General features: G+C 46.4%; 2 protein-coding genes and 1 long non-coding RNA gene across 4 annotated transcripts; 2 read left to right on the top strand and 1 right to left on the bottom strand.

The window, feature by feature from the left end:
- Positions 1-341: 341 nt before the first annotated feature.
- LOC117850913 (uncharacterized) lies at positions 342-4,337 on the bottom strand. Of its 2 annotated transcripts, none has more exons than XM_034732800.1 (3): positions 4,058-4,337; positions 1,571-3,082; positions 342-1,141 (listed from the first exon to the last, which is right to left on the bottom strand). In XM_034732800.1, the coding sequence occupies exons 1-3, from the start codon at positions 4,320-4,322 to the stop codon at positions 654-656; spliced, it is 2,265 nt and encodes a 754-aa protein (XP_034588691.1). In that variant the 5' UTR covers positions 4,323-4,337; the 3' UTR covers positions 342-653. The 2 variants fall into 2 exon arrangements, with proteins under 2 accessions (XP_034588691.1, XP_072149000.1); XM_072292899.1 differs by lacking the exon at positions 4,058-4,337 and adding an exon at positions 3,266-3,933.
- Positions 4,338-6,456: 2,119 nt separating this feature from the next.
- Positions 6,457-8,138, top strand: LOC117847084 (uncharacterized). The gene is made up of 3 exons (XR_004638537.2): positions 6,457-6,698; positions 7,356-7,641; positions 7,834-8,138. It is a non-coding gene; the product is annotated as an uncharacterized lncRNA (long non-coding RNA).
- Positions 8,139-23,178: 15,040 nt separating this feature from the next.
- Positions 23,179-25,924, top strand: LOC117850598 (pentatricopeptide repeat-containing protein At3g29230). Its single transcript, XM_034732458.2, has one exon. It carries the CDS (start codon positions 23,320-23,322, stop codon positions 25,171-25,173), a length of 1,854 nt encoding a protein of 617 aa, XP_034588349.1. The 5' UTR covers positions 23,179-23,319; the 3' UTR covers positions 25,174-25,924.
- The last annotated feature ends 346 nt before the right edge of the window (positions 25,925-26,270 follow it).

Raw genomic sequence — 26,270 nt, 5'->3', positions numbered from 1 at the left:
CAGCATCATTGAAAGTTTTGACCAAGTCAACCCATTCCATCTGGCTTTTGACCCGGCTTCTCCACGGTCAACGTTGCAGTCAAACCAGCAAGAACGATCAAAACGCTCTTGAAACTGGAATTCGAGCGTATGTAAGATATGAATTTGGAGCTGCATTGACATCTCTGCAGCTGCCACGTACATCAAACAGTGAAACATGAACATTGTGGTTCTCCATGTCACGGAATGCGCTACGCGATTTATTCATTGTAATTTAAGAAAAAAAATGCAGTGAAGTGAAACAAGAAACAAATTAGTGAGTGTTAGCACAAGATCAGTACCATGTTCAGGAATCAGGCCACTGAAACAGAACTGAATTTGGTGTACCTTCTTATTTCCTTTCTGAAACAAGCAAGTTTAGTAGTGCATCATTAGAGTACCTTGGTGGTAAACCATATGCAGTACAATTAATGCCAAACTCTCCTTTGGTCTACAACAGAGGACAAAAAACTCCTATCCAAAAACTTAATTTTTTTACAGGCTTTTCTTTTCTTTTGGAGGATGTATATATGGGAGCTATGTATTATTGGAGTAACAAGGCAAACGAGCTAGCAAAACCGCATTTACAGTCACAAAAAAAGGGAGAAGGTCCAAACATTCAGATCAAGAGACGCTCATGGCGCCACGCTTGCCGCCGCTGGAGCAGAAGCCTTGCCGGTCTCCTGCAGCGAGATGACAGTCTCAAAGGCGCCAACGAGGGCTTTCACCTTGCTCTTCCGCGCCTCGGCAACGAGCCGGCTCGCCGTCTCCTCGATCACGTTGTTGAGCAGCACCTGCTCCTGCTTCTTCACCTCCTTGCCATCCTGCCGCCGTCGCAGCACGACGACCTCAGCGCCAGGGTCTTTCGCCGCGATGCTGATGCCATTCCTCCTGCCAGTGATCCTGCTGCCTCTGCTCCTGGAACCACTCGTATCTGCCACAGCCATGGCAGACCTGAACCGGAGCCGCCTCGGGGTGCTGCTGCTCTCGTCGGGGTTCAGCACCTTGCCGCGGCGGAAAGTCAGCTTGCGAGGCTGTGGAGCTGGTGCCATGGTGCTTGAGGAGGTGATGGGTGCAGGCTTTGGTCTCCTTGCGATAGCAGTTCTTGGAGTGTCAGATTTTTCTGTAGAATGAAAGCCGGAAAATTGTCAATCCTCAAGCTCGACAAAAATGTAGTTTACATCAGAGAAGGTTTGTCAATGATTAAAACTTGGACTATATGTTTGCTTCAGAACAAGCATATACCAAAGAAAAATTCAGAAAAGGATTATAAAAGAAAGGCGATGAAGAAGGTATGGTTGCAGTTTGCAATAAGAGGAGAAATGCACCCAAATTCAGAAGAAAAAAAATCTGCATTAAGAAGGAAGAGATGCAGACTGTTGTCAATTTGTACAAGGACTAACTTGTTTCGTTGCAACAGGAACACACTGCAAAATCAGCATTTAACGCTGGAATATGTACTAACGTGTTAATGGTATTAGTATTAAATGCAAATTAAGCAACCCATGATGTAGGAAGTAATCATGTAATTATTTGAGAGATGCTGATGTACCTTTGCGAGGAGGTCGTGTCACTTTTTTGTTAACCTCTGGTTTTCGCACTTTTGGTGAAGCCATCTTCAGAAATTTCTCCTTGGCGTTCTTAGCATCAGTGACTGAATTTTCTGTTTCAGAAACCTTCTTGCTACTCTTGATTGGGGGAGCAATTTTGTCTTTTCTGATTGATTTCAACCTGAGGCTCGTGATAGACTTTCCAGACATGTTTAATGAACGAGACAGTTTCAATGGACCTGGTATCACCTTCTCGTCTCCCTTCTTTTTCAAAACTTGAGCATTCTTGGCAACATTCTTTTCTTTCATCTCTCTGTCAGTCTGTTTCCCTGAAGAAAGCGATGGAGAAGGAGCTTTCTTGGCTGTCGTAGCTTTCGGTTTGGCCAACCTAGGAGGTTTGGCAGATGAATCCATTGCATTCGATGGTGATGGTACTTTGATCTCTTTAGCTTTTGGTGCAGCTGATGCAACATTTGAGCTAAATTTCCTCTCTGGCTTACTGAACTTTTTAGCAGCAGTAGCATCTGCAGTTTTTCTTATTGTCTTTGGTCCCCTGGAGCTTTCATCTGCTGCACCAGTAGCTTTCAGATGCGATGCTCTTCCATTTCTCTGGCTTGAAACAGTGTTCCTTGTTACACTCGATGTCGCTTTCACCTTTGGTTTTTCTGGTTTATTAGCTGAGCCCTTTGATTTAGTCCCAAATGCAGCTTGTTCATGCTTCTCTGATGCTATCACAGCCTGACTAGTCCTCTTATCTGAACTTGCACACTCATTTGCTGATTGATCAGGCAAATGATCCACAAGTGACGGTTGCCCAACTTCACATACATTGTTAGCAGGCAGAATGGCATCCTCTGTTTGTTCATCAGATTCATCAATGTCCTGGATAGCTAATGGCATCTCTAGCTCAATGCTTTCAGCTCCATCTGATGAAACTCGATCTTCACAGTCTTCCACATCATCATGAGAGACGACGAAGCATTCTGCGTTAGCTGGAAGCATTTCTGCCACAATAGGTTCAGATGCTTCAGCTGACAAATCTTCCACGCAGGAAATACTGCTAAAATGATCAGGTGCTCTTTCGAGAGGTGCCTTTGGATTGGTGAATTCAGGCTTGCCAGGAGCAGTAGCATCACCATCTTTTTCATGAGAATTTTTCAGCTTCTGGTCCTCCTTTCTTGGCCTGGCTGTTTTCGGTAGTATGATTTCAACCCTGTCACGTTCATGGCTCCCAGCACTCGCACGGCGCAGTTGCTTGCGACTAATAGGCCAGTACTTTTTGGGTTCAGGGGAATGCTTGATCCCAAACTTGCAGTTGTCATGGCAAGACCTACTGGATGCTCTTAGGTAATGTGGGACTGGCTTCTCCTTCCTCTTAACATCAAGCGTCGTGCTGGTACCATCTATGATCACTGGAGAGTTTATGAGGAGGTCTTCGCACTTTGGATCAGCTGATGCAGGAGTTGAGGTGATGACCTCTTTGATCACTTCTTCAGTCATTAGAAGCACAGGAGCTGCAATTGCAGACACAGATGTGAGTGCCATATAAGGTTGAGATACCAACACCAAACACATATACACAACTGCGTAAACTGAATGTGCAAATTATACCATACATATTTTTAAAATCAAAATTATTGCTATCTTTGCCGTGTTATATTTGGTCACTGAATACACTTTTTCAAGGTGTTCATTACCTTCTATTAAGAACTTGTTATGGAAGTACACAAGCATCCATGGAGCTATAATTTTCCCTTCAGTTCAACTAATCCTCGCCAAACCAAAATGCTCAAACATTTCTCCAACTTGATACCGGAAAGCGTTTGCAAGCAACTCAATGAAGTCAACCATGTTGTGACACCACTGAAACCATATACTAGAATACAGTGGGCCAAAAAATAATTCAGAGTCCAGAATATTCGCAACCACGCCTCTGTATTTTAATCCTAACTAGTATAATTTGGCTAATCATGCAATGCTACTTTATTTAAGAACCTTTTATTTTTCCTTCTGCTATCGAGCTGTAAACTTTGCAATCAGATTCTTGACAAAAATCTGTACAACCAACTAATTCCAATGTACTGTTGACATGACTGCTACTTGTGGGTTGGCCTAGCTCACACTAGCACCATTACTACCAACTCAATTTTCAAACAGCATTAGCAGGACATGTCAAATGATCCCACCCTTAATCGACGAACTGGAGTCCGATCAAACAGGGGACATCAGAACAAACCATATCTGAAAAATATCACGAAAATCGGAACATGAAACACGCAATGTTTCTGATCCGATCCCTGCTGTGTCATCTCAGACTGTCAGACACACACACCCCACAGGGGATTAACGAAAAAGAAAAAAAAAACTCCACAACCCGGATCGGATCGTCGGAGGCAACAGAGCACCGGCGATGACGATCTCCAGCAAAACGCTGGAGAACAGGCAACAACCGGGCATCGAAAACGAATCTAAAAGGCAATAAACCTCACCTCCCGCGCCGATCCTTGATGGAGATTCAGAGACGCAGGCGGGCAGAGGCCGCGCGACGCGGTGCCGTGCGCCGGGAGGAAATGGCTTCGCTTGCCGCCGCGCCGCCGCCGAAGGGACGAGCAGCTGGTCGAGAGGGGGGGAGAAGGAAGGGGTCGCTGGGTGATGAGTTGGAGCCTCGGGGGAGGAGACGGAAAGGGAGGGAAGGAGCGAGAGGTGTGTGAAGGCGAGGTGTGGGGGAAGAAAAGGCAGGTGCACAGGGTCCATGGACCGGTTGAGGTGGTTTTTGGTTTTGAGGTTTGGGAGTTGGATGGTGGTTCTGGAATTCTCAAGGTTGCAACAGACGTGTACACGAGCCACAAGGTTTGCAGCAGGGTTGGGAGCCCAAAAATAGAGTGTTGGACAGAAATGGAGCGAATCGAATACCGGAATACGTGTTAGAAATTGTTACTTGGCTGTTTACTTAGGTCAGTTAGTTTGGGTTTAGTTTAAGTTTGACGTAAGAGTTGTTTGTGTAAGGGTTGTTTGTATGAACTTAGGGGAAAAGAAGGAAACTAGAGTCACGACAAACCGCCAACCGTACGGTTCTACACTTCTACTAAATGGTAGGAGAGTGAAATTCGGGTGTCACTTTTGACTCCACCTTTGTATATTGAAAACAATATTCTAGGTGAAAAAATATGGTCCTCTCAACTACCGTGTGATCATAAGCAATATCCATGAGCGCAGATCATAAATATTGCTCAGAAACAATTTTCATTCACGAATAAAATACATGAGATGTACTTCATCAGTCCTTAGACAATTTATTTGTGGTCGGTCTGTAATCTTCAACCTTATTCTCCTTGCTTGAGGTCGGGTCCGAAAAGCATAACTAAACTAAAGATCATTTTAACCTCTGCTTTTATCTTCCTTCAGCCAGAGAGTTCTCGAAAACAGTTTATTTTAGATAAATGATTGTCAAAATAAAATTGATTGAACGGTCACATGAAAATCCTCTCGTCTTTTCAGGAAACAGCTGGAAAATCTGGAGTTTGGCAGACAAAATGTAAAAGAATGACATGAAAAAAAAAACAGACATGCAGCTGGGGCCCAGCACGTCAGCGATGCAGATCTCAGGACCTCGCGACCCCACCAGTACGCGTAGCGTTACCACCGGGCAAGTCACAGCCGCATCATCGCTAGCAGTGCATACGCCGAGCTCATGCGTGCATGGCTAAACGGCCCCATCTCCGTCAGTCCATCTAGCCAGCCCATTAATCTGCGCAGAAAATTGTGATTAGACTGGGACTGATGGAATCTGCGGAACTGAACCCACCGACCTCCCATCTCATCCCCATCACTCATTGACAAATCATCACCATGTGATTGATTCTCACGAGGAGAAAGATCTAACCATTTAGCCAACACCATTAGTAGTACTCTTGCTATTTCTTTATCCCCTTGCAGTACTACTCCATTAGTGTAGGCAGAAGCAGTTGCAGTAATGCCTACTACACATACATGCAGAAGCAGTGCAGCGAAGAACACCGTCATGTGCACCATCACAAATTTGCAGGTGCCAAATGCAGACGTGAACGTGATCGGAGATCTCAAGTTTATCGTCTGACAAAGGTGATATTGTTTTGACGGATGATCAGTCTAATACCTCTTGTGATAAGTTAACTAATAAGGCTGGTACCATTGGTTACTCACTCTTTGTCACAAATAAATGATGTTTTGGACACGTTACCAAAACATTAGTTTGACCGTTAAGCAGCAGTATAGAACTTAGGCAAATGTAGCAAAGCTAAACCTTTTTAAAGCTAATTTTAGATACAAATCTAGCAATACTACTCCTCAAAGTTTGTTCCTATCAAACAACTGTTAATACTAGCTCACTTCGTTCCAAATTAGATTGTTTTAGCATTTCTAGGTTCATAATTCTAACTATGCACATCGATATACATTATATCTAAATACATAGTAAAAATTATAAATATAAAAATATCGAAACGACCTGCAATTTGGAACGGAGGAGAAAGTAAATTTATTTCTATTGTCAAATCGTCAATGTTGATGACAGACTAGGTCCAACACCGTAGTGGATCTCTTCCTGTGCCTGGAGGTGGCGGGAAAAGGCCTGGGGTGGTCCATGGGAATTGGTCCACATTATCGGCCCAAATGAACAATCCGCTGCCCTCTCTTCCATTGATCAAGTTGATGGCGCCCCTGCCAGCGACGGGATTCCTCTATCCACCACCACGCTGAGGGTTCCTTTGAAAACTCCAATCCCACCGAAGATCCCACCGTTTTCCATGGGCTGGAAGCCCACACGAGGAACTGACCACGGGCCAAATTGCCAGGTCATTTGGGAGCCCAAGAGATGGGGGCACCTCACCCTATCCTCGAGTTTTCCCCGTGCCGAGCATTCCCCACCTGCGGAGTCCAGCCGCCTCTTCCCCGTAGCTCCCGAGCGATGCAGCGCAGGTCGCCTATGCGGATCCCCCTTCCTGCGCCTCGCCGTCGCCACTCCTGGTCGTCTCACTGTCGCCTCCCCGCCGCCTCTCCATCCCCGCGCCGGCTTGATCTCCAAGATCCGGTGACTTCCCCGCCGCCTCTCCATCCTGCTCCGTAACTTCCCTGCCTTGCCTCGTCCCAACGGTGAGCCCTTCCTTTCTCCTCCTTTTCCTCCCCAGATCCAGTTGCAGTTCCAGGCATAGATTGCTTTGCTTGTATGCTGCTAGTTGCCTGCCTTGTTGTGGTGCTATGTAAGCAATCTTTACTCGTGGATCGATCAATAAGGTCATGGCTGGCTATGATTGTGTGAGAGTTGAGTAACCAAAGGTTGTAGAGCTTGAGTGGTTTATAGGGAGCACTCACTAAGGATGAGATAGAGCTTTGGGTCCAGCACAATTAAATCTGCTCTTACAGAAGACCTGGGGCGCAGGTTGTTCCCTAACAATCCCATTGCTGCTCTGCAGGTTCGATGCGCTTGCCCTTTATTTTTGTTCTGCTAGAGAGGCTGACGGACATGTCGATGTTTCCGACTGTTTTCAGTATTACAGCTTAATATGCAACCTGGTTATATGTGCTAGTAGAAAGTAGTCTGATCAGGAAGAAAGAATCAGAGGTAGCAACTTTTGATGTTTGCATCAACTCTCAAGGTACTGAAGATATAGTCATGGGTAGTAACTTTTGATGTTTGGATAAATGTTTTGAGCATAAATGTTACGGCCTGTATTGTTTTTTTTTTCTTCATTGCTTATTTCTGTATTGTTTTCATGATAGCTTTTATCTAATCTTGTTTATTTTTTGTAGCCATGTCAACGGAAAGGGCTACGTGGAGCTACACGTATGAGAAGGGACTTGTGGATATTCTGAAAGAGCTCACCAACGTCCCAATGTTTAAGACGTTGATATTGTTACCTTGATTTTTTGTTTAATAGGAAGTGTGGCCACAGGGGATTTAAATTTTACATCAATTGAGCCACCACAAAAGGCAGATGCAAATGAAGTTTTCCAAAGTGAAACGAACAAAAAAATATTGGTGGGCACAAAAAACCCTAGTGTCCGGCTGATTTGATTGAAGAAAAAGATTGCAATGGTACGTTCCCTTTCTTAGTATAAAGCTTCATCTCCCATTACACATTCATCCAAGTCAGCATGCATTCATTCAGGGAAACAACAAGCTTTAGATGACAACAACCTTTGCTGAATAGTAACTTGGTTGTGTTTACATCCATTCCTATCTATTACATGTTTAATGTCACTGATGTTACATGTTTTTTTGCTGCAGTTGTCTGCCTTAAGTGCAGCTTGTGCCCACTTCACATGATGAATACAACTTCTGTTTCAATTGGACTTTTCAATATTAGCTACTGTTCTTTTTTGTCAGAATCAATGAGGGTCGAGGAGTATAAAGAGACAGGATGTTGAATAGCAGTTCATTGGCGTATTTTACTAGCTAAATCTCTTATACTGAGTTACATATTGTACTTGCTTTGTCAGTTGTGATGTTGCACTCATGGCAATTTGTATTAGCTGAATGTAATATGCTATTCTAACATTTGTATCGTTGAAGCTTGGTACTATTTTCTCGTCGATTGTGTTGTCTAAATTTCTAGAAAACATCATGTAGCTTCTTATGTGATGGTCTGATGGCTTGGTGATAGATTTTGCTTCCTTATCTGTATGTCATCATTCATAATGAGCTGCTCGTGAATATAGTGATGGCATGGTCATGTATAAAACTTGCTGCGTCAGGGAAAGGGGAAGGGGGCAGCACTGTCGTGCATCAGGATCTCCAAACAGAGACAGGGAAGGAGGCAGCACTGCCCTGCTGGAGAAGGGGATTTCAAAATCCAAAATAAATTCCCGTAGGGTCATTCTTCCTGGGTTAATTAACCTGAGCTCCCAAAGGAGCCCTGAGAGCTGCTGGTGACCCTGTTCTTGAATTGTACCGAGAAACACATCCTGATATTTGATGATACTTTAAGTTAAAAACCATAAGAGAGGGAGGTTCCAACTTGAAAGGAAATGGAAGAAATTAGAAAAGGTGGAAATCGGCTCATATATATGTCTAAAACTATGAATGGGTCCCAGCCTCTCAGGGAACTTAATTATGTATTCGGATACCACGGACATTGAAGCTAGAATAAGAGTATGTTTGGTTGGGCTGTGACTTTTGGAAAAGCTGCTATGAGCTGTGGGATGTAGAAAAGCAACTGTGAGAAAGCAGTTGTGGGAAAAGTAGAAGGCCGTTTGGTTAGAGCAGTTGTGGCTTTTGAATAAACTGTCGAATGGACCCTACATGTCATCCACAGTCCACCCCACTCAACTCTCTCCCTCCCTCACTCCCGCTCGTTAGCCCCTCCTTCTTTCTCCTGTTGGCCAGTCCATCCCCTGTTCCCCCGTCTCATCGTAGTCGGCAGGACCTCATCGTGTGGGAGATCCTCACCCGTCTGCCGGCGAAGGCGCTCCTTTGCTGCTGGGGGTTCTATCGTTCCTAGTGCCGCCTCACCTCCGACGTTGATTTCCTCGTCTATCACCACCGGCGCTAGCTGTCGTTTCCGCTCGTCGTCTTCCATGGTCAGATCCACGACTACAGTGGCGCCGTCAGCAGTTGCCTCGATACCTTCGACCTCCGGGCAGCCCCCGCCACCGCCGAGCGCCATCGTGTCCTCGGTTTCGACTATTCCGGACACCGCCGTGGATTCAAGGTCCACGCCTCCTGTGACGGGCTGCTCCTGTTCTCCCCCCCGCAATGGTAGCTTATACATCTGCAACCTGCCCACGCGCCAGTGCAACGCACTGCCGGGCCTCAGAAAGGCGTGGCGACGACGACAGGGCTAGCCAGCTCGACGCTACCCTGCGCTGCGCGCTCCAGCGATGGATGTCCCTGTCCGGGCGGCGGCCCGGCCGGCCTGCGCGTCTACGCATGGCAACCATGCGCCGGTCGCCTGCACCAACGAGGAGGCAACGATTTCCGATCCGGGTCGGGATCAGGACGGATGGTGACGCAGCCGTACACGATCTCGATGCGCACGATCTCCTCTTGTCCTAGGGTCCCGGGGGGCACCTTGACGACAACACGATTCAGGTCAAGATTGATTCCATCCCCCGGCTAGGGAAAAACTGCAAGCCTCAGTGCGTGCTTGATAGCGCCATGTCTTGAAAGGATTTTCAAGAGAGGACAGTGTTCTTCCATTTTCAGCTGGGGCGGCGGCTGGGGGCGGCGGACGGCGGTCGGGTGGGGGTGTAGGAGACAGAAGCGAAGAAGCGCCGGGGGTGCGGGAGATGGAAGAGAAGAAGCGCCAAGGGTGCGGGAGACGGAATAGAAGAAAACGAACCGGTATCTACATAACCAATGGCAGGTGGGTAATTTTTTACCCCAAAAGCACTTGAAAATAGGAGGAAGGTGCTTTGGTTTTGTACTAGAGCAAAAGCACATATGACTTTTAGACCCTTTGGTTGGCTTTTGTTGAAAAGTCCAACCAAAAGTACCCTAAAAGAATTTCTAACAGCACTTGAAAACAAACTAAATAGGGGGGAGTACGTACCCGACGTTAGAAAACCTGACCTTATGTGTTATTGATCACCAGATCTCCAAAGCCGTCTATATATATCACTTAGAAAAGAAGAACCTGACTGATCTAGGGATGAAAACGATCGGAACGGGTCGGGAAATGTCCCTAACCACTTTTGCGGTATTTGAAATCTGGAAGATCAATGGATGGACGACAAACCATAGAACAACAATGACATGTGACGTTTGCTTTGGCATGGCACATTCAAACGTGACTTCATGTATAATAGTGACATAAATACATTAAAGTTTACAATTTTTTTAAAAAAGTAAAACACAAATATTTTTACACGTTCACTAAAAAATGCTGAACAAAACAATCAAACTTACCTGCTTACCTCATGATGATGTCACGCAGCAAGCAATTGTTTGGACAATGGGCCGACAGCATCTCTTGCTTCTGTTGCCGCTTGGCCCATGCAACGAACAGAGAGAATGGCGCACGGCAGCGTTGCAACTTGCTGCAGCGGCAGTCACAATGCTCTCTGATTAGTCCCACCTGGAAACCTACGTGGCTTCCGGATTTTTTTAACTTGGCTTCCATTACTGGAGATCCGTGCAACGGTTGAAATTGTGAATTTGCTCAGACATGAAGCGGGTTCGCGGGCGCGGGTGGAAAACCTGATGGATAGGTGTCAACAGATGAGCGAACGAGGCCGATGGGAATCTAATTTCAATTTGAAACTTCAAATGCAATTTTATCTTCAACCATCAATCCATTTTAAAATCCATTTAAACCACCATGTTGTTTGGATTAATGCAACAAAATAAGATCCAATATAAATATAATTTTATTTTTCTAATATATTTTTAAAATCAACATTTGGATCGTACGTGTTGCTTTAACATTTTCACACCAAATGTTGATCTAGTTTACCCTAATTGTTGAGGTAAGTTTAAGAAAATATTGAACATAGTACTTTAAAATGTTGACTATATTAGTTCAACAGTTTTAAACGTGTTAGTTTAATTTTATGTGAAAATGCTAGAATATCAGATGTTGAATAGTTTTTTTTTCAATCCGAAATGTTGATTAAACCCTTTAGGTTGAAGTGACGTTATCGTACATTTTGTACCTAATTAGCTAATACTCCCTCCGTTCCAAATTATAAATCATTCCAACTTTATTAGAGAGTCAAAGCATCTCAAGTTTGACCAAATTTATACAATAAAGTAATAACATTCCTGATACCAAATAAATACCATTAGTTTCTTCATTAAATGTATTTTCATAGTATATCTATTCGGTGCCATAAATCTTTGTGATCCTCTCTATAATATTTGTCAAATATAAAATGGGTCGACTCTCAAAAAAATTGGAATGATTTATAATTTGGAACGGAACGAAGGGAGTAGTTAGTATAATTAGAATAATGGAGAAAGGAAAAAATAAACAAAAGCCTACATACTGTATGCCTGATTCTCCCTCCTAAGGTTTGCGACAAGCTGCCTTTGTGCTATGGTTTTTGCTGCATGTACTGCTTGTGAGGGCCGCCCGAGCAAGGTGGGGATGATGGAAAAACTAGTCAACAACGCTTGTTGCACAACAAGGCCTCACAAAAAGGAAAAGGTCATCCATTGCCATTGTGTGATAGCCAGTACCCTTGACGCACGATGCGGTGGATAAAAAAAAAGTCCGCCGCCGATCCTCAAACTTATCGGGCTATCTCATCCTGATCTTTAAACTCTCAAAATGCACAAACAACTCCCTAGACAGTGTTTGGATCTCATTAGGCGCTAAAATACATTCGTTTTGGCAGTTGTGAACATTATTGTATATATGTCTTCACTACAAATGACTTAATCGTGCTATCCATTGAAGTATATTGGTTCCATAGACCTCTCAGACAGTGAGTTCTTAGCCTTCTTGAGTCATTCTCGGGCTGCTTGATTTCTAACCTGTTCCTTGCACTTTACTGTGCAATTGCCTGCTCAACTTCTCAACTGATGGAAACACGTGTACAACAAAGAATGATGGTACTTTTTTGTGTAGCCTGCAAAAAACCATGGAAGAAGAAGGAAGGGTAAAGTTTAGATCTTCTTTGGACTTATCCCATGTGCTTTGATCGGCAAGACTGGACAAGACCTCGTAGTCTCATACTTTGGACTCATATAAAACAACAGAGCAACGTGGATTGCCTCCAAGAGTGTAATTTCATCGTGCATTACCGTCCATCCGAATAAAATTGTAGTTCGTTTTAACTTTTCTAAATTTATAAATTTTTTTAAATAAAAACTAAAACAATCTAGGTGCATTCTGTATAACACAGACTCCCACCCGACAGCGAGCACGAGACTCCCACCCGACAGCGAGCGTGAGCCGCGCGGAGCATGGCGAGCGAGCGCGGCCAGCGGCGACGGCCGCCGCCGGATACCCCAAACCTTCCGGCCCCGAACCAAGGAGCGGTCGCCCAGAATCGAAGCCACACCGCACGAATCAAGGTTGAACAATCCCGAGATCACGTCGCATGGAGCTCCACATCGGCCGCCGGCCTCCAGCCCCCCGAATCGAGGAGCAGCACCTCAAATCGACACTGCATCTCGTGTATGTGTATCCAGGTGCTGCAGCTTCAAATCCATGATGCGCCGCACGGATCGGTACCTTGCTGCCCCAAATTGACAAGCCGCTGCCCCCGATCGAACCCTGCCGCATGGTTCGAGTAGTCGCGGCCCCGGATCGACGTTGTGCCGCACAGATTTGCGCGCCGCTGCCCCAAATCGAGGAAATATCGTTCCCAATCGACATACCACCACATGAATCGACAGTAACGGGGGGTTGCGGCGATGGGGCAAGTGCCGCAGGCAGCGACGGGACACGGAAGGCAGGAGAATAAAGCTAGTCGGCCAAACAGTCAGCTTTGTTGGGGTCAAGCTTTTTCAACAAGCAGCTGCTGCGGGAAGCTTAAGGAGCTTCTATGAGCTTCATTATAAGCAGTGCCCACGTATCTCGCGCGCCAGCTAATTCACGTGTGTGTAGTTACTCCTCCTCGTGTAAATCGTACCCGCTGGAGCACAAGCGTACTTATCGGGCGAACCCGCGACCCGATATAGCTACCAGACCCTTTCTCCATCCCAATCCATCTCTCTCCCTGACGTCACTCCGTCCCGTCCCCATTCGTTCTACGAAAATGCCGGTGGTGGATGGGTAGCCGCCGTCGGTGGCGGCGCAATCGGCCTCCCTTCTCGATCCGGCGATCCCCTTTCCTCCGTCCTACGCAATCGTCGTGGACGGATGGGCTGCCGGTGTCTCCAGCACAAACGATCTGTTTCTTGGGTAACTGAACGAGGTAAGTGATCAATTTATTAAAGGATCTGGAATTCTGGGAATTAATTTTGTTTTACTCACCAACATTCAATACGGCTGCAGATTGAGATGTTTTTCTGGCTGATCCTAGCACACAGCCGGATGGAACAGCAGCAGATACGCTCTTGCCTGTCCCCGCGAGCCGGAACGCACGGCATGTTCCATAAATTGATGACGCGTCGGTGGGCGTCACCACCTTTACACGCACCACAAAGCAACGTAAAGCAATGCAAGCGAATACAGTAGAGCATGCATAACAAAATTAACGGTCTCACCTGCTACCCGCTACTTGTGCCCTAACCATATCACGCCACCAAGGTGCCCCTGGTGATGCTCCCCACCACGATCCCAGCCAACACCCCACCAGACGGTCCAGCAGGCCGCTGCGTCTCGGGTGGCGGAGGGCTAGATGGCGGTGGCTGGCAGGGCGGAGGGGGAGGAGGGGCAGCAGCCGGCGGTTGGAACCACCTCCTTGCGGCCCATCGCACATGCCATAAAGCATCCACACCGAGTCGATGCCGAGGTTGGCTTCGGCGAAGGCGCCATACTTGCTGACGCTGCAAAGACAGCCGCGGTCCAAGTTCTCTACAGTGTCCTGCACCGCCGAGCAGCAGCCTGGAGGAGGATCGGTTGTCAAGAGTGTACACTGCTCCGCCAGCCTTACCGCAAGAGTAGAGCTGTTGCATTTCGGCGCCATTCCTACCCATGCATGTCATTACCATTTACAGGTAATTTACATTAATTAGATAAATGTGTTGTGTTTGTGGATAACATTTAACTCAAATGAAACCAACTAACTGCAGACCAACTACTGTAGCTTCTTTCATTGATCCATGGCAAAAAAATAAACTACTGTTGTTGTAATGAACAATTGCATACCGATCCTAGACGCTTCATCTTATTTATTTTCCAGGAATGGAAATAATTGCATACCTCCTTTTGGTGTCCTGACCACTGACGCCACAATGTCGCTGGGGCCAACACGGGTGCGGGTTGGGAGCTCGTAGCTGCTGCAGAGTCAGACACGAAATAAATATATGACCCAACAAGTTTTTTGCTGCATGCAACTAGTTCAACGCAGTAGTGCATGGAGTGAGTGTTGAAATATGCAATGCGTACTTGAAACCAGGGGCGGATCTAGGACCCGGGCTGGGTGGGTTGCAGCCCGGGTCTAGTCCCAGTCCCAAGTGCTCCCATACATATTATGTGATGGTCATTTGGCATGTTATGCTAGCTGAACAAAAAAACATGGTTCCAAAAGTATGCATATATAGCCTAGGCACATGATTTTGAAGCTGTCGAATGGCTTCTTGGCTTCGTTGTTGCCTTCTTTTACCTATTATACGTTATTTTGCATAGATTCTGCTATATCATATAGTAGCCCGTGCCCAAGATCAATCCTGGGTCCGCCCCTACTTGAAACATTCTAGAAGATTGTGGAGGTATCAAGAGACTAACTTTGCCATGTATAAGGATAAGATCATAGCAAGGTAAGAAAGTTCTAGAAAATTGGAGAGAATGCATGAGCTATAATTGCCATCCTTTATGATGAAGTGTAGAATACTCTAGAACTAGATATTTTAATATGGTAGAAATATAAGAAACTAGATAAGGATGAAGAGGGTTCTAAAGTTAGGATATTTTGTATTGAAGAGTGTGGAAGTTGCCACATGGCAACATCACAACGATCATGAGCACCTATAAATAGAGGTGCTCCTTTCCCTCTTAGCCATACCATGGCATAGAATGGCATGTGAGCCATAGGTGAAGAGATGGCAAGGTTGTCATGTAGTCTAATCTCTACCATAAATTAGCTAAAGTCTAACGCAAAAGACAAAATAAATCGATAGCTAGTACTATAATCAATCACTGACATGTCTATTATCTTAGGCGGATGCAATGTTAGCACAAAAATGTTAATACGTTATAGATTGCACGTGGAACAGTGCATAAAAGAGTGCAACAGTACATAAAAGAGTGCAACAGCTAGCAGGTGAACAATGAAAGTTTCTAAAAGTCTAGATATAAATAAATTTTGCAAAAAAATAGTAAAAAATTAACTAACTAAATTGCGCAATCGATATATGTGACATCGAGTTTCTCACCAACTCTACCCTTGCTCCTCTATAGTTCTCATCATCATCCTTTTTCTTCCCATCTCCAGTAGCAACCTTATCTTCAAGAGCCACCTCAACTTCAACAACATCTCTATAAGGGACCTCACCTTTAACATCATCTCCAGTAGTCACCTCACCTTCAACATGATCTCCAACAGCCACCTTACCTTCAAAGACAACATCATCTCCAACAGGCTCTTCATACACAGTAACTCTTGTTGGTCTGTTGTATGTCATGCGACCTGTCTCATCAAACAGATTGGTTTCTACAACTACCTCATGGGGTCGATTATCGATTGTAGAACACCGGCTTTTTTCTTGAGATTTTTTCTACAGTTTAAGGTTCTCTCAAGAACAGGATTCTAAAAGCATCCAAGAGCCAAATCTGATCGGGTACCTTTTCAAAAAGAGTCTTAAAGCTGAATTATCTATGAAACCAAAGGACTTGGAAATTGAATGTACATCAAGTATAAAATTGCGTTCTTCATGATGGTGATCTTCATGATGGAGACGACGAGGAACTGAGAACAACGAGTAATTGAGGCGAGTAGGCTTGCGGCGAACTTTGTTTGGGAAGGAGGATGGCGGGAGGAGAAAATATAGTGGTGCCAAGCTATGGGGAGAAACACACAAGTGGCCGGAGGGGCAATTTATAAGGAGGTGCGGGCACGTGCCGTGCAGCAAACATGATTCTGGGGGTGGATGATTTTGAAGCTTGAACTGTGGTTGCACATACATGCATCTTCTTTTATTTACATGCAAAGTATTAAATAATGAACTGTGTGTAGTTTATTGCTATAGCACGTAGTACTATATATAGTTAATAATAATGTTTACCGATGGAAATATGCCACGATGAGGCTCTAATTTGAAATGCATGTCGTGTAGGTGGTGCGGATACGAGTAATGTTACGTTAAGTAATAAGACAGCCATGCATCGTCTGGCAGTGGAAAGCATCCTGCAACACAAGATAGCCAAGCACCAAAGGCAAAGGCAAGTGTGTAGTGTGGGTTAGTTCTCGGACGACGCCAAGGACGTATTGCATGCATGTCTCATGTAATTAATCACGTTACTTTATTACATATATGCACAACAAGCACAAGTATAATGATTTCAGAGTTTAATTAATTCGTAATTAAAACAAAGTGCAAAAATCCTTGTACGTGTTTTGACGGAGGAAGTAGCTAGCAGTACTACAGCTCTTTGCTGGTTAATGCTTGCTCGATCTAGCGCGACGGCATCCAATTAGTTCAGAACGAGTAGCGAACTCTGCTAGAAATTGAACAACAAAGGAAGCACACTTTCGAAACTACTACTAAAGGCACGTACAACATCTGTTTTTTTGCCGTCTGGGAAATGCTATTTTTGCAAAAAAAAAAAAAAAACTCGACTCAGTCGAGAGACGAGCGCGCCGTCTCCTCGCGAAGGAACGACAGGGGCTCGTGCTCCCAAGCCATATCGCCTGCTCCAGCACCGTTGTATGTCGTCGTCTCGCGAAGGGACGATGGGAGCTCGTGCTCCCAAACCATATTTAATCACCTTGATTTATGAGTCTATACAAGAATTAATTAGCCTGTTAATAGATAATCTATTGTATAAGTGTATTACTATTTCTATGTGACATGACTAGTGTTTACATACGGCAGCCGTGTAAACGGTTGAACCTGCCCTAAAAAGTGCTGAGAGAAGAAGCGGGCAAGCGGCCATGCATATGTATTAATGAATAATGAATGGGTCGGAAACCACGCACGCTGCATGGTTGGCCGGTGTGGCCCGCATGTTAGTGTGGAGGAGATCGATCTGAGGGGTTGTAGGTGGGCCCCCGCGGATCATTCTTGTTGCGTGCCATGCGTGCCCAGTGCGCACTCGGCCGGGGAGGCAAAGACGCTGCGGCATATACGGTAGTGGCTACAGAAGTATGCGCCGCACGCAGCCACATGCAGATGACGACGACGACCGTGCAAGCTCGCAAAGAGCTCGATCGTCTCCGTCCGTCTCTCCGTACACGTACTACAAATTACTGTCAGATGTTACTTGGGTTTTGAGTCCCCCTTTCACTGTACCACAGCTCCAAATTACTGTCAGATGTTGGATAGTATAAGTAGTACCGATAAACGGTTCATCGGTACAGACCTCCCACGAACAATTGGTCGGTACTTCAAGTTTCTACGCATCACCATCGATCGTTATATGTTTAAGTTTCTACGCATCACCATCGATCGTTATATGTTTGACATATCCCATTAAACCATAGGTCGGTACAACCCAAAACATACATCCAACCATCCGTCGGGATACATAGAGCAGGCCCATCAGCACTCTCCACGCGCTTCTAGCCCATACTCGCGCGAAAAATTTGCCTCAAGACCCACCAGTCAGTCCCAAACCCTAGCTAAATTTATATCCCTCTGGTTCACCCGCCGCCACCACCCCCGCTCTCCATCGCTCGTCTCCTCCAAATTTTCTCCTTCGTGCGCTCCCCCTCATCCAAATCGCCATCGCGCACGCACTGATTTCTCTCCGATTCATCTTTGCGCGCTCGTCCCCATCCACCGCATGCTCCAAATTGGCCATCGCCCAACACTAGCCCCTCCAAAATGTTGCATGCCCCCTCAGCTAGCCGCCCCTCCACCACATCTCGATAAGATTTTACTCCTGCTGCTGCCTCCCACCGCTCCTCCTCCCACTGCCTCCCGCCACCCCTCCACACGCCGCATCCCGCACTACCCCTACACCATGCCGCTCCTCCACCCGTAGGATCCCGCCGCCCCTCCACCAGCAGGCAAGCGGCGCCCCTCCAGCAAGCGTTGCCTGGACCTGCAAGCATGCGTCACCCGGTCCAGCTGGCGCGCTGAAGCCATTCGCCGGCCAGACTTGCAGGTCTGTGCTACCCCGATATGCAGGCCATAGACCTAGCTTCCACTACTTCTAGTGTGCCACCCCGTCGACGACCCTTAGAAGGATGCTGCTGAGTCACTGACGCCGTCTCATCTACTACGACGCCAGCTCCGAGCAGGACTCGACCGCATCCCCAACTTTTAGACCGACCAGGGTGTCGTCGATGCTGCACTGACCTACCGAGCACGCCGCCGATCTGACCAGACCAACCCTCTATTGTTGAAGGTTGAATCCTAGGATCCCATTTAATTTGGTTCCTGAGCATTCTTTGAAATTACACTGAAGGATGATGAATATGTTGGGTTGGGAATGTGCTTCGCTCACGCACACATGCCTACTGTTTGTAGAAATTTCACTGAGAATGGTTTATGACATTTTATGCTCCTAGGTACATGATGATAATTAGTCTCCTTTGCCATGTCTTTGTTGGTTCAAGTGGGGATACTGTCTTGTTAAAGGTGATTAGTTGATTAGGTTCTTGGGAAGTTTCCTTGTACAGATATATGGCACACCAGTTCTCACTTTTGAGCTTAATTATGTTCTTGCTTGAATGCTACAGTTGAGAAATATATTAGGTGCTTTGTCTTTTTAATATACAATATTGCAAGGTGCAGAATATTTATTTGTTATACTTTTATGGCACCATAACTGGATTTGGAAACATTTTAATTTTCAATGGATTATCCAACAAGTTCCATATGTGTATTTCATGGACAGTTTTATTTTGGGGATATTATGAAATAGCAGTAGGAAACAACAATAATTAAATGTTTAGCAACATCATTTTTGACACACCTAAGTATCCTTATTTAGGGCCTGTTTGGTTATGGTTGCTTATTCATAAGCAACTTAAAAATAAGCAAATAAGTTGCTTATAACCCAAACACTCTTGCTTATAGACTTGCTTATAAGTTGCTTATGCATAAGCAAATAAGCAACTTTTGGGTTGCTTATAGTTGCTTATGGGGCACTTTTACTCCTCCTACCCTCATTCTCTCTCCTCTCTCTCCTTTCTCTCTCCTCTCTCCCGTCACCACTCTGGCGCCGTTCCGCCCGCCGCCGGCGCAGCTGGCGCCGTTCCGCCCGCCGCCGCCGCTGCGCCGGCCGCCTCCGCCCGTCGCCGCTCGCGCCTGCCGCCTGCCGCCCGCCGCCGCCGCTCCCGCTCGCGCCCGCCGCCGCATGCACCCAGCGAGTCCGCCGCTCCCGCTTCTTCTAGCGCTAGGAGCTGGTAATTACTAGGGGTAGAGGAAGATAGGATGGCAGGGGCAAATATGTCAATAGCAATCAGATAAGCAATCCAAACCAAACACCTACACTTATAAATAAGCAACTACAATAAGCAACTTAAGTTGCTTATAAATAAGCATCCATAACCAAATAGGCCCTTATTGTTGCGCTTACTTCTAGGCAAGTCTTTGATCTCCTACTACGTTCTGTTTTTTTTCTCACCTTGCAGTACTGAAATAGGAGTTCTGATGACTCTGACGAGGATGAGTTCTTGCTTGTGAATAGGCGTGTTGTAGACCCAGCGGTAGTGGAGCACAATCAGGGAAGCCCCAACAGTGTAGCCCCAGCAGTGCAGCCTCGTCGGTGCAGCCCCATCACCCCTACCAAGGAATGGCGCCTCTCACCCTCCACATGATGAACTTGTAATCGTCTCATCCAGCCTACAATGTTTTTAATTCATATATTACTGGTTCTATACATGGGTTCAATTCTCATGAATGCATCATTTGCAGTAGGTTGGAAAGGATGTGATATTATATGCCATGTTGAGACCTGAGCAGCCTGTGGCTAAGGGGACAATTATTTCAACTAATCCTTGCAGCATTCTTGGAGGCGAGGCACTTGGAAAACAGTATTGTGAAGTTGTTGTGAATGTTGTGCTGAAAAGGGATACAGTTTTGCCTCGGCCTTATGGTGATGTGGAGACGATGGCTGATGCTCATGAGATGTCAATTGCATGGCCATATCAGAGAGTAATACACACATCTTTGTTTCTTTTTTCATGTTTGATGAGAGTGACCATAGTTTCTAATTATTTATATTTCTGACAGTTGAAGGTTACCATGCATCACGATCTTCCCAGGGTATGTTTTTGAATTTTACTTTGAGCAAACAGTCGAGTCTTGAATTTTACTTTGAGCAAATAGTCTAGTCTTCTCCAATTTTTTTTATCTCCAAATCTGTCTATTACATGTTCTTTAGTAAAGTCATTGAGCTGTTATCAGCGAAGTCGTTGGGTACTAGTCCTTGTTGTTTTTGCTAACAGTATACCTCTGTTTAACATAAATCTATTAAAATTGATGATGTCTGTGTATGTTTCATTTGCTGCAACATTTTACAAGCTGTTTCTGTTGTAATGCCGATATAAGCTATGAACCACTTGTTGATTTGAAAACCCTGTTGTTGATTCATTTTGTAAGAATTAGTAAACTTCCTAGTGACAAAACAGTGAGCTTGCTAGTGACAAAATAGTAAACTCCCAGTTTGAGCTGATTGTCTTTCAGTTAGTGATGGTTTTGTAAGTAACCTTAGTTGTATAAACTGCACAGTTGTGATTAGTAACTTTAGGCTTGGATTGGGTGGGCTTCTTGTGTGTTGCTAATGTGCTTGCACATTTGGTAGTTCCTTGAGAATAGGGACACTGCAATTCCATTTTAACTTGCAACCCACAATTGATAGTTCTGCAGTTGACTAATCACAACCATAATGTTGCTAAATTGATAAATACATTTTTTAACAATTTACACTTTTCACTTTGTTCAGTTGGGAGGTCCTAGAGGTAGGGTGATGCTCGATCATGTCAGCAGCAAGAGGACCCGTGCTCGCTGATGCCATTTTGTTTTGGACAGATTCGGGACCTTTTGTACGTGTCATGTGAATTTGTGTAGCTAAAGATCACATGTGTGTTGTGACAAGCCAAACTTATGGCTGTGTAGAGATTAGAGACTGATTTGGTCTAGCTGGGCTACCTCCTATTTTTTGTATGTGTCTGTCTGCTTGAACTGTGAGTTGTGACAAGCCAAACATATGAAATGTTAGGTTGACTGAACTGAGTTTAGTGACAAGACAAATGTTGATATCTTCAATGACAACTAAGTTATATATGTTCACTTGTGTGTTTGATATCTGTTGACTTCAATTAAAAGTTATGTGCTATGTTGAGCCAATTGCTTGACATGTAATGTTCAAAAGATTAATATCGAACTGTCAATGTGAGGTTATTATACATGATTTCTAGTCTTATATGAATGATTAGCGTTGGATGTTAGTCGATATAGTAATTTATGTCGTCAAACTGTTGGTCGATACAAACCTGTAACCAGCAGTCCATCGGTACATCTCCAGTGGGCATCTAATGATTGGTTCGTATAGCGATGTTGGTCGGTATAACTATATACCGACGCTACTTACATCGACTGGTACGAGGGGTCAGTACAACTCTATACCGACCGATGGTGGGTCGGTACATAGACTTATACCGACTCCAATGTAGTCGGTATAGACAGGCTATGGTATATGTTTATAGGACACTTTGTTACGAATGCCTACGTCTCCTCGATTTTCTTAGAAATAAAAACACCTTAACATGCACATGCTTAATTGATTCAACCCGTTTTCATCATTTTGCACCTCGCAAATATAATCTTTACAAAGTTATGTACTTTTGATGATACAATATCGCCAGTTTTTAGGGGTAGTTACGTACTTTTGACGATACGATATCGCCAGTTTTCGGGGTTTCCAATCTTAGATCTTTTGTAAAATATCCCTACATCACGATGAATAAGCATAATCCAAGCGCATGAAGCAACTTGAATAAGCTAGTTTTGGCATGTCATGTTTTACATCATGACAAGCGCAGCTGCAGGTTTGCACAGCCCAAGCAGGTATGGCTGAAAGAGAGTGGATTGCAGCTAGAAATTAAAAAAAACTAAAAGCTCGTTTGCTAAAGCTGCTTGGCGGTGAGGTGCGGTGTTTGGCCGGCATGACATTACGTACACACAAACCGCTGTGACGATGTACTAGAACAGAAGGACCCTCGCTATGACTTGGTTGCGTTGGTTTGCGGCACTAGCGGAGCATCGTTGGGGCCATAGAGGGCCATGGCCACCCCTACCCAATGTCAATCTTCATTGTATAAACAGTAAATCGGCTACTGTTCATTGACTTTTAGAGCAAATTACTATGGCTGGCCCCCTGATTAGGAGCTCAACCTCCGCCAGTGGTTTGCGGTGTGAGTGTGGCACGTGCACGTGCGCACCAAAACTAGTGCGAGTGTTTTGCCACGCACCCGCTCGGCGCCGCACCGCACAATGGCAGCAGGAGAAGGAAAGTGTCGCCGCACAGGCAGAGCAGAAAAGAGCGCGAAAACCCCAGATTCAATTCCTCGTGGACCAAAATGCATGGTAAAAGAACGGCCCAAACCGTTCGGCCCAGGGTCTGGCTGCGCTGAAGCGGGCCTGACAAACGAAATGGGGCGGAAAGGCTACTAGGCCCATCAGTTGCCACGCGAATGCCATAGTGGGCTGCTGACAAACAAAATGGCGGCGGCCGGGTTGCAAGCCCATCATCGATCCCAGGCCTGTAGACAAACGAGCCCAGCCAAAATTACGGCCCATCACAATGCATAGCCTGGCCCAAATCTCTTAGGCCACGTCACTTCTTCTTCGTTCCGGCTACCTCTAAAAAAAATAGGTTTCGTCCCGGCCCCACTGTCAGCCAACCAGACCACATCCCCAGGCCTCCCCCTAGCCCGAGCTCAGCAGCTCCCCTCCATCGTCTCGCCTCGCCGGCCGCGAAGGCCCCATCCTCTCCGGCGGCGGCGACCGCCCACCACGGCGGCGCCACCGACGCCGCCGCACCGACCTTAGATGTCCGCGGCCGCCGCGTGCCCCGCGCTGCGCCCGGCGCCGCGGTGGGGCGGCGCGCCGTCGCACCGCCGCCTCGTGGAGGAGCACCTGGCCTCGCTCCCGCACGGCCTCCCGCGCCTCCGCCACGTGCAGGAGCTCCACGCGCAGCTCCTCAAGCAGGGGCTCCACCGGGACCCGCACGCCGCGTCCAAGCTCATCGCCTCCTACGCGCTCCTCCGCCGGGTCCCCGCCTGCCGCCGCGTCTTCTCCGCCGCCGCCGCGGCGCTCCCGAGCGTACCGCACGCCGCCAGCACCACCTTGCTTGCCAACACGCTCCTCCGCGCCTACGCGCTCAACGCCCTCCCGCACGCCGCGCTCGCCGCCTTCGCCGCCATGCCGCTGCGGCAGCGGGACACCTTCACCTATTCCTTTCTCATCAAGGCGCTCGCCACGGCGGGTGTCGCGCCCGTCCGCGCGGCGCACTCGCACGTCGTCAAGCTCGGGTCCGTCGAGGACACTTTCGTGGGGAACGCGCTGATCGACGCATACTCCAAGAACGGCGCGGTCTCGGACGCCACGAAGGTGTTCGACGAAATGCCGGTGCGGGATGTCGTGTCCTGGAACACGGCCATGGCCGCGATGGTGCGGCAAGGGGAGGTTGCTGGTGCGAGGAGGATGTTTGAAGAGATGCCTGAGAAGGACACAGTGAGCTGGAACACCATTCTGGACGGGTACGCCAAGGCTGGGGAGGCGGAGCAGGCCTTCGAGCTGTTCCAGCTCATGCCAGAGAGGAATGTGGTGTCGTGGTCGACGGTTCTGTCAGCCTATTGCATGAAGGGTGACATGGAGATGGCACGGGTGATCTTTGATAAGATGCCGACCAAGAACTTGGTGACATGGACCATAATGGTGTCAGCTTGTGCGCGGAAGGGGCTTGTCGAGGAGGCAGGTAGGTTGTTTACTCAGATGAAGGAGGCTGCCGTGGAACTTGATGTAGCTGCCGTTGTGAGTATCCTGGCTGCATGCGCGGAGTCTGGCTCCCTTGCCCTTGGGAAGAGGATTCACCGCCATGTGCGGCAGAGGAACCTGGGGAGATCAACCCATGTATGCAATGCCCTGATGGACATGTTCTGCAAGTGTGGATGTGTTAACAGAGCTGACTACATCTTTGACACTGAGATAGTAGAAAAGGACTCGGTGTCATGGAACACTATAATTGGAGGGTTTGCAATGCATGGGGATGGTGGAAAGGCACTGGACCTATTTGCTGAAATGAAGCAGCAAGGGTTTCGCCCTGATGCTGTGACCCTAATCAATGTTCTCAGTGCCTGCACGCACATGGGGCTTGTGGAAGAAGGGCGCCAGTACTTTGCCAACATGGAGATAGACTATGGCATCAGGCCTCAGATAGAGCATTATGGGTGCATGGTTGACCTTCTTGGCCGTGGAGGGCTGATCAAAGAGGCGGTTGACATGATCAAAAGTATGCCATGGGAGCCCAATGAGGTCATATGGGGATCCCTTCTCAGTGCGTGCAGACTGCTCAAGAATGTGGAGTATGCAGAACTGGCAGTGGACGAGTTGAGCAAGCTGCAGCCCTCGAATGCAGGGAACTATGCTGTCCTCTCAAACATCTATGCAGAGGCTGGGCAGTGGAGCGACATGGCAAAGGCGAGGGTGCAGATGAAAGAAACAGGGTCTCAGAAAACAGCAGGCTCAAGCTGGATAGAACTCGATGAGGCGTTCCACGAGTTCACAGTTGGGGACAGAAAGCACCCAGAGTCAGAGCAGATATCCGAGATGGTCGGTAGGCTGAGTTCGCATGTAAAGCGTGCTGGCTGCATTCCAGCAGGCCATGAACTGCTTGTGCAATGAGTCATCTTCCAAGCGCATGCTCGTGGTTATACTACAAATGTGGAATGCTCCACAGGTGATTTGCGCTGCAGGCTGGCTGTGTAATCCGAAGAAAGGAAAGCACCAGCTTCAGTGAAATTTGTGGCACTGCCTGCAACCAAAAAGTGAAACTATGACACGGCCTGCAATCATGACGATGCTACGGCATGGTACAGAAGTTTTCATGATGGACTAGGATGCCCAAGAGATGGTTCAACCATTTCTTAGCGTCAGCACTTCTGCCATCAGCTTTGCTCTGCTAATCTGCCACTGTGATGAAAGGTGCTGATGGTAAGGACTGTCAAACTACTGACAATACAGTGATTGGTTGGTCAGATTGTTGGCGTTTCTCAATTCTCAGCATCTGCACTTGTGCCATCATTTGATCCATAGAAGATATAGAATTAGGCTCTTCTCAAAATGCATAGAGTAATGGTGAGAAGACAGGAGGTTCAGCAAAGCAAATTTTGCCGTTCCATTGTGACAGTGAAGTGATTATTTTGGAAGATGAACTAGTTATGGGTGTTTGCCTGTTGGTGGCCCCAAGTTTTTACATGTATCATCTTTGTAACATGTGCATGATTGAGACAGTACAGATTATTTCAAATGGAGTTTGAGTAGAGGCACCTGGAAATGTGCTTCGAATGTAATCAAACACACCGCATTTCGCTGTTCTCTTGATGTTTGTGATTTGTTGTCTCAGTGCTATGATATATAGCTCAATTTATTTCCAGGATAGTCTGGTCAGCTTTTTGCAGGGGAAGAAAAACCAAACCTATAGTTGTTTCTAACTTTCTATTCATCAGTGGACATATTTGATTAATTTGCTACATCATTTGCCTGCCGCTAGCTTAACGTGTCAAGAATTGCATCTCATTTGTACGTTTCTTGCTGTGATTCCTGTACCTTTTTTTTTTAAAAAATGAGGTTGTCATCTATTACTGTCTGTTTTATGCAAGAGGAAATATCATGCCTGCATCCAAACTGTGCTTTTCTGTGCACCAGAGGATCCTCTATATTGTGTCCTTTCTGCATAATGAAGTTTCTTGTAACAACCTTTTACTAATTGCGATGCACGC

Source organism: Setaria viridis, chromosome 3 (assembly GCF_005286985.2).
Source record: "Setaria viridis chromosome 3, Setaria_viridis_v4.0, whole genome shotgun sequence".
Taxonomy (NCBI): Eukaryota; Viridiplantae; Streptophyta; class Magnoliopsida; order Poales; family Poaceae; genus Setaria; species Setaria viridis.
Note: the sequence above shows the minus strand (reverse complement) of the source record. Positions and strands in the feature narration are given on the sequence as shown.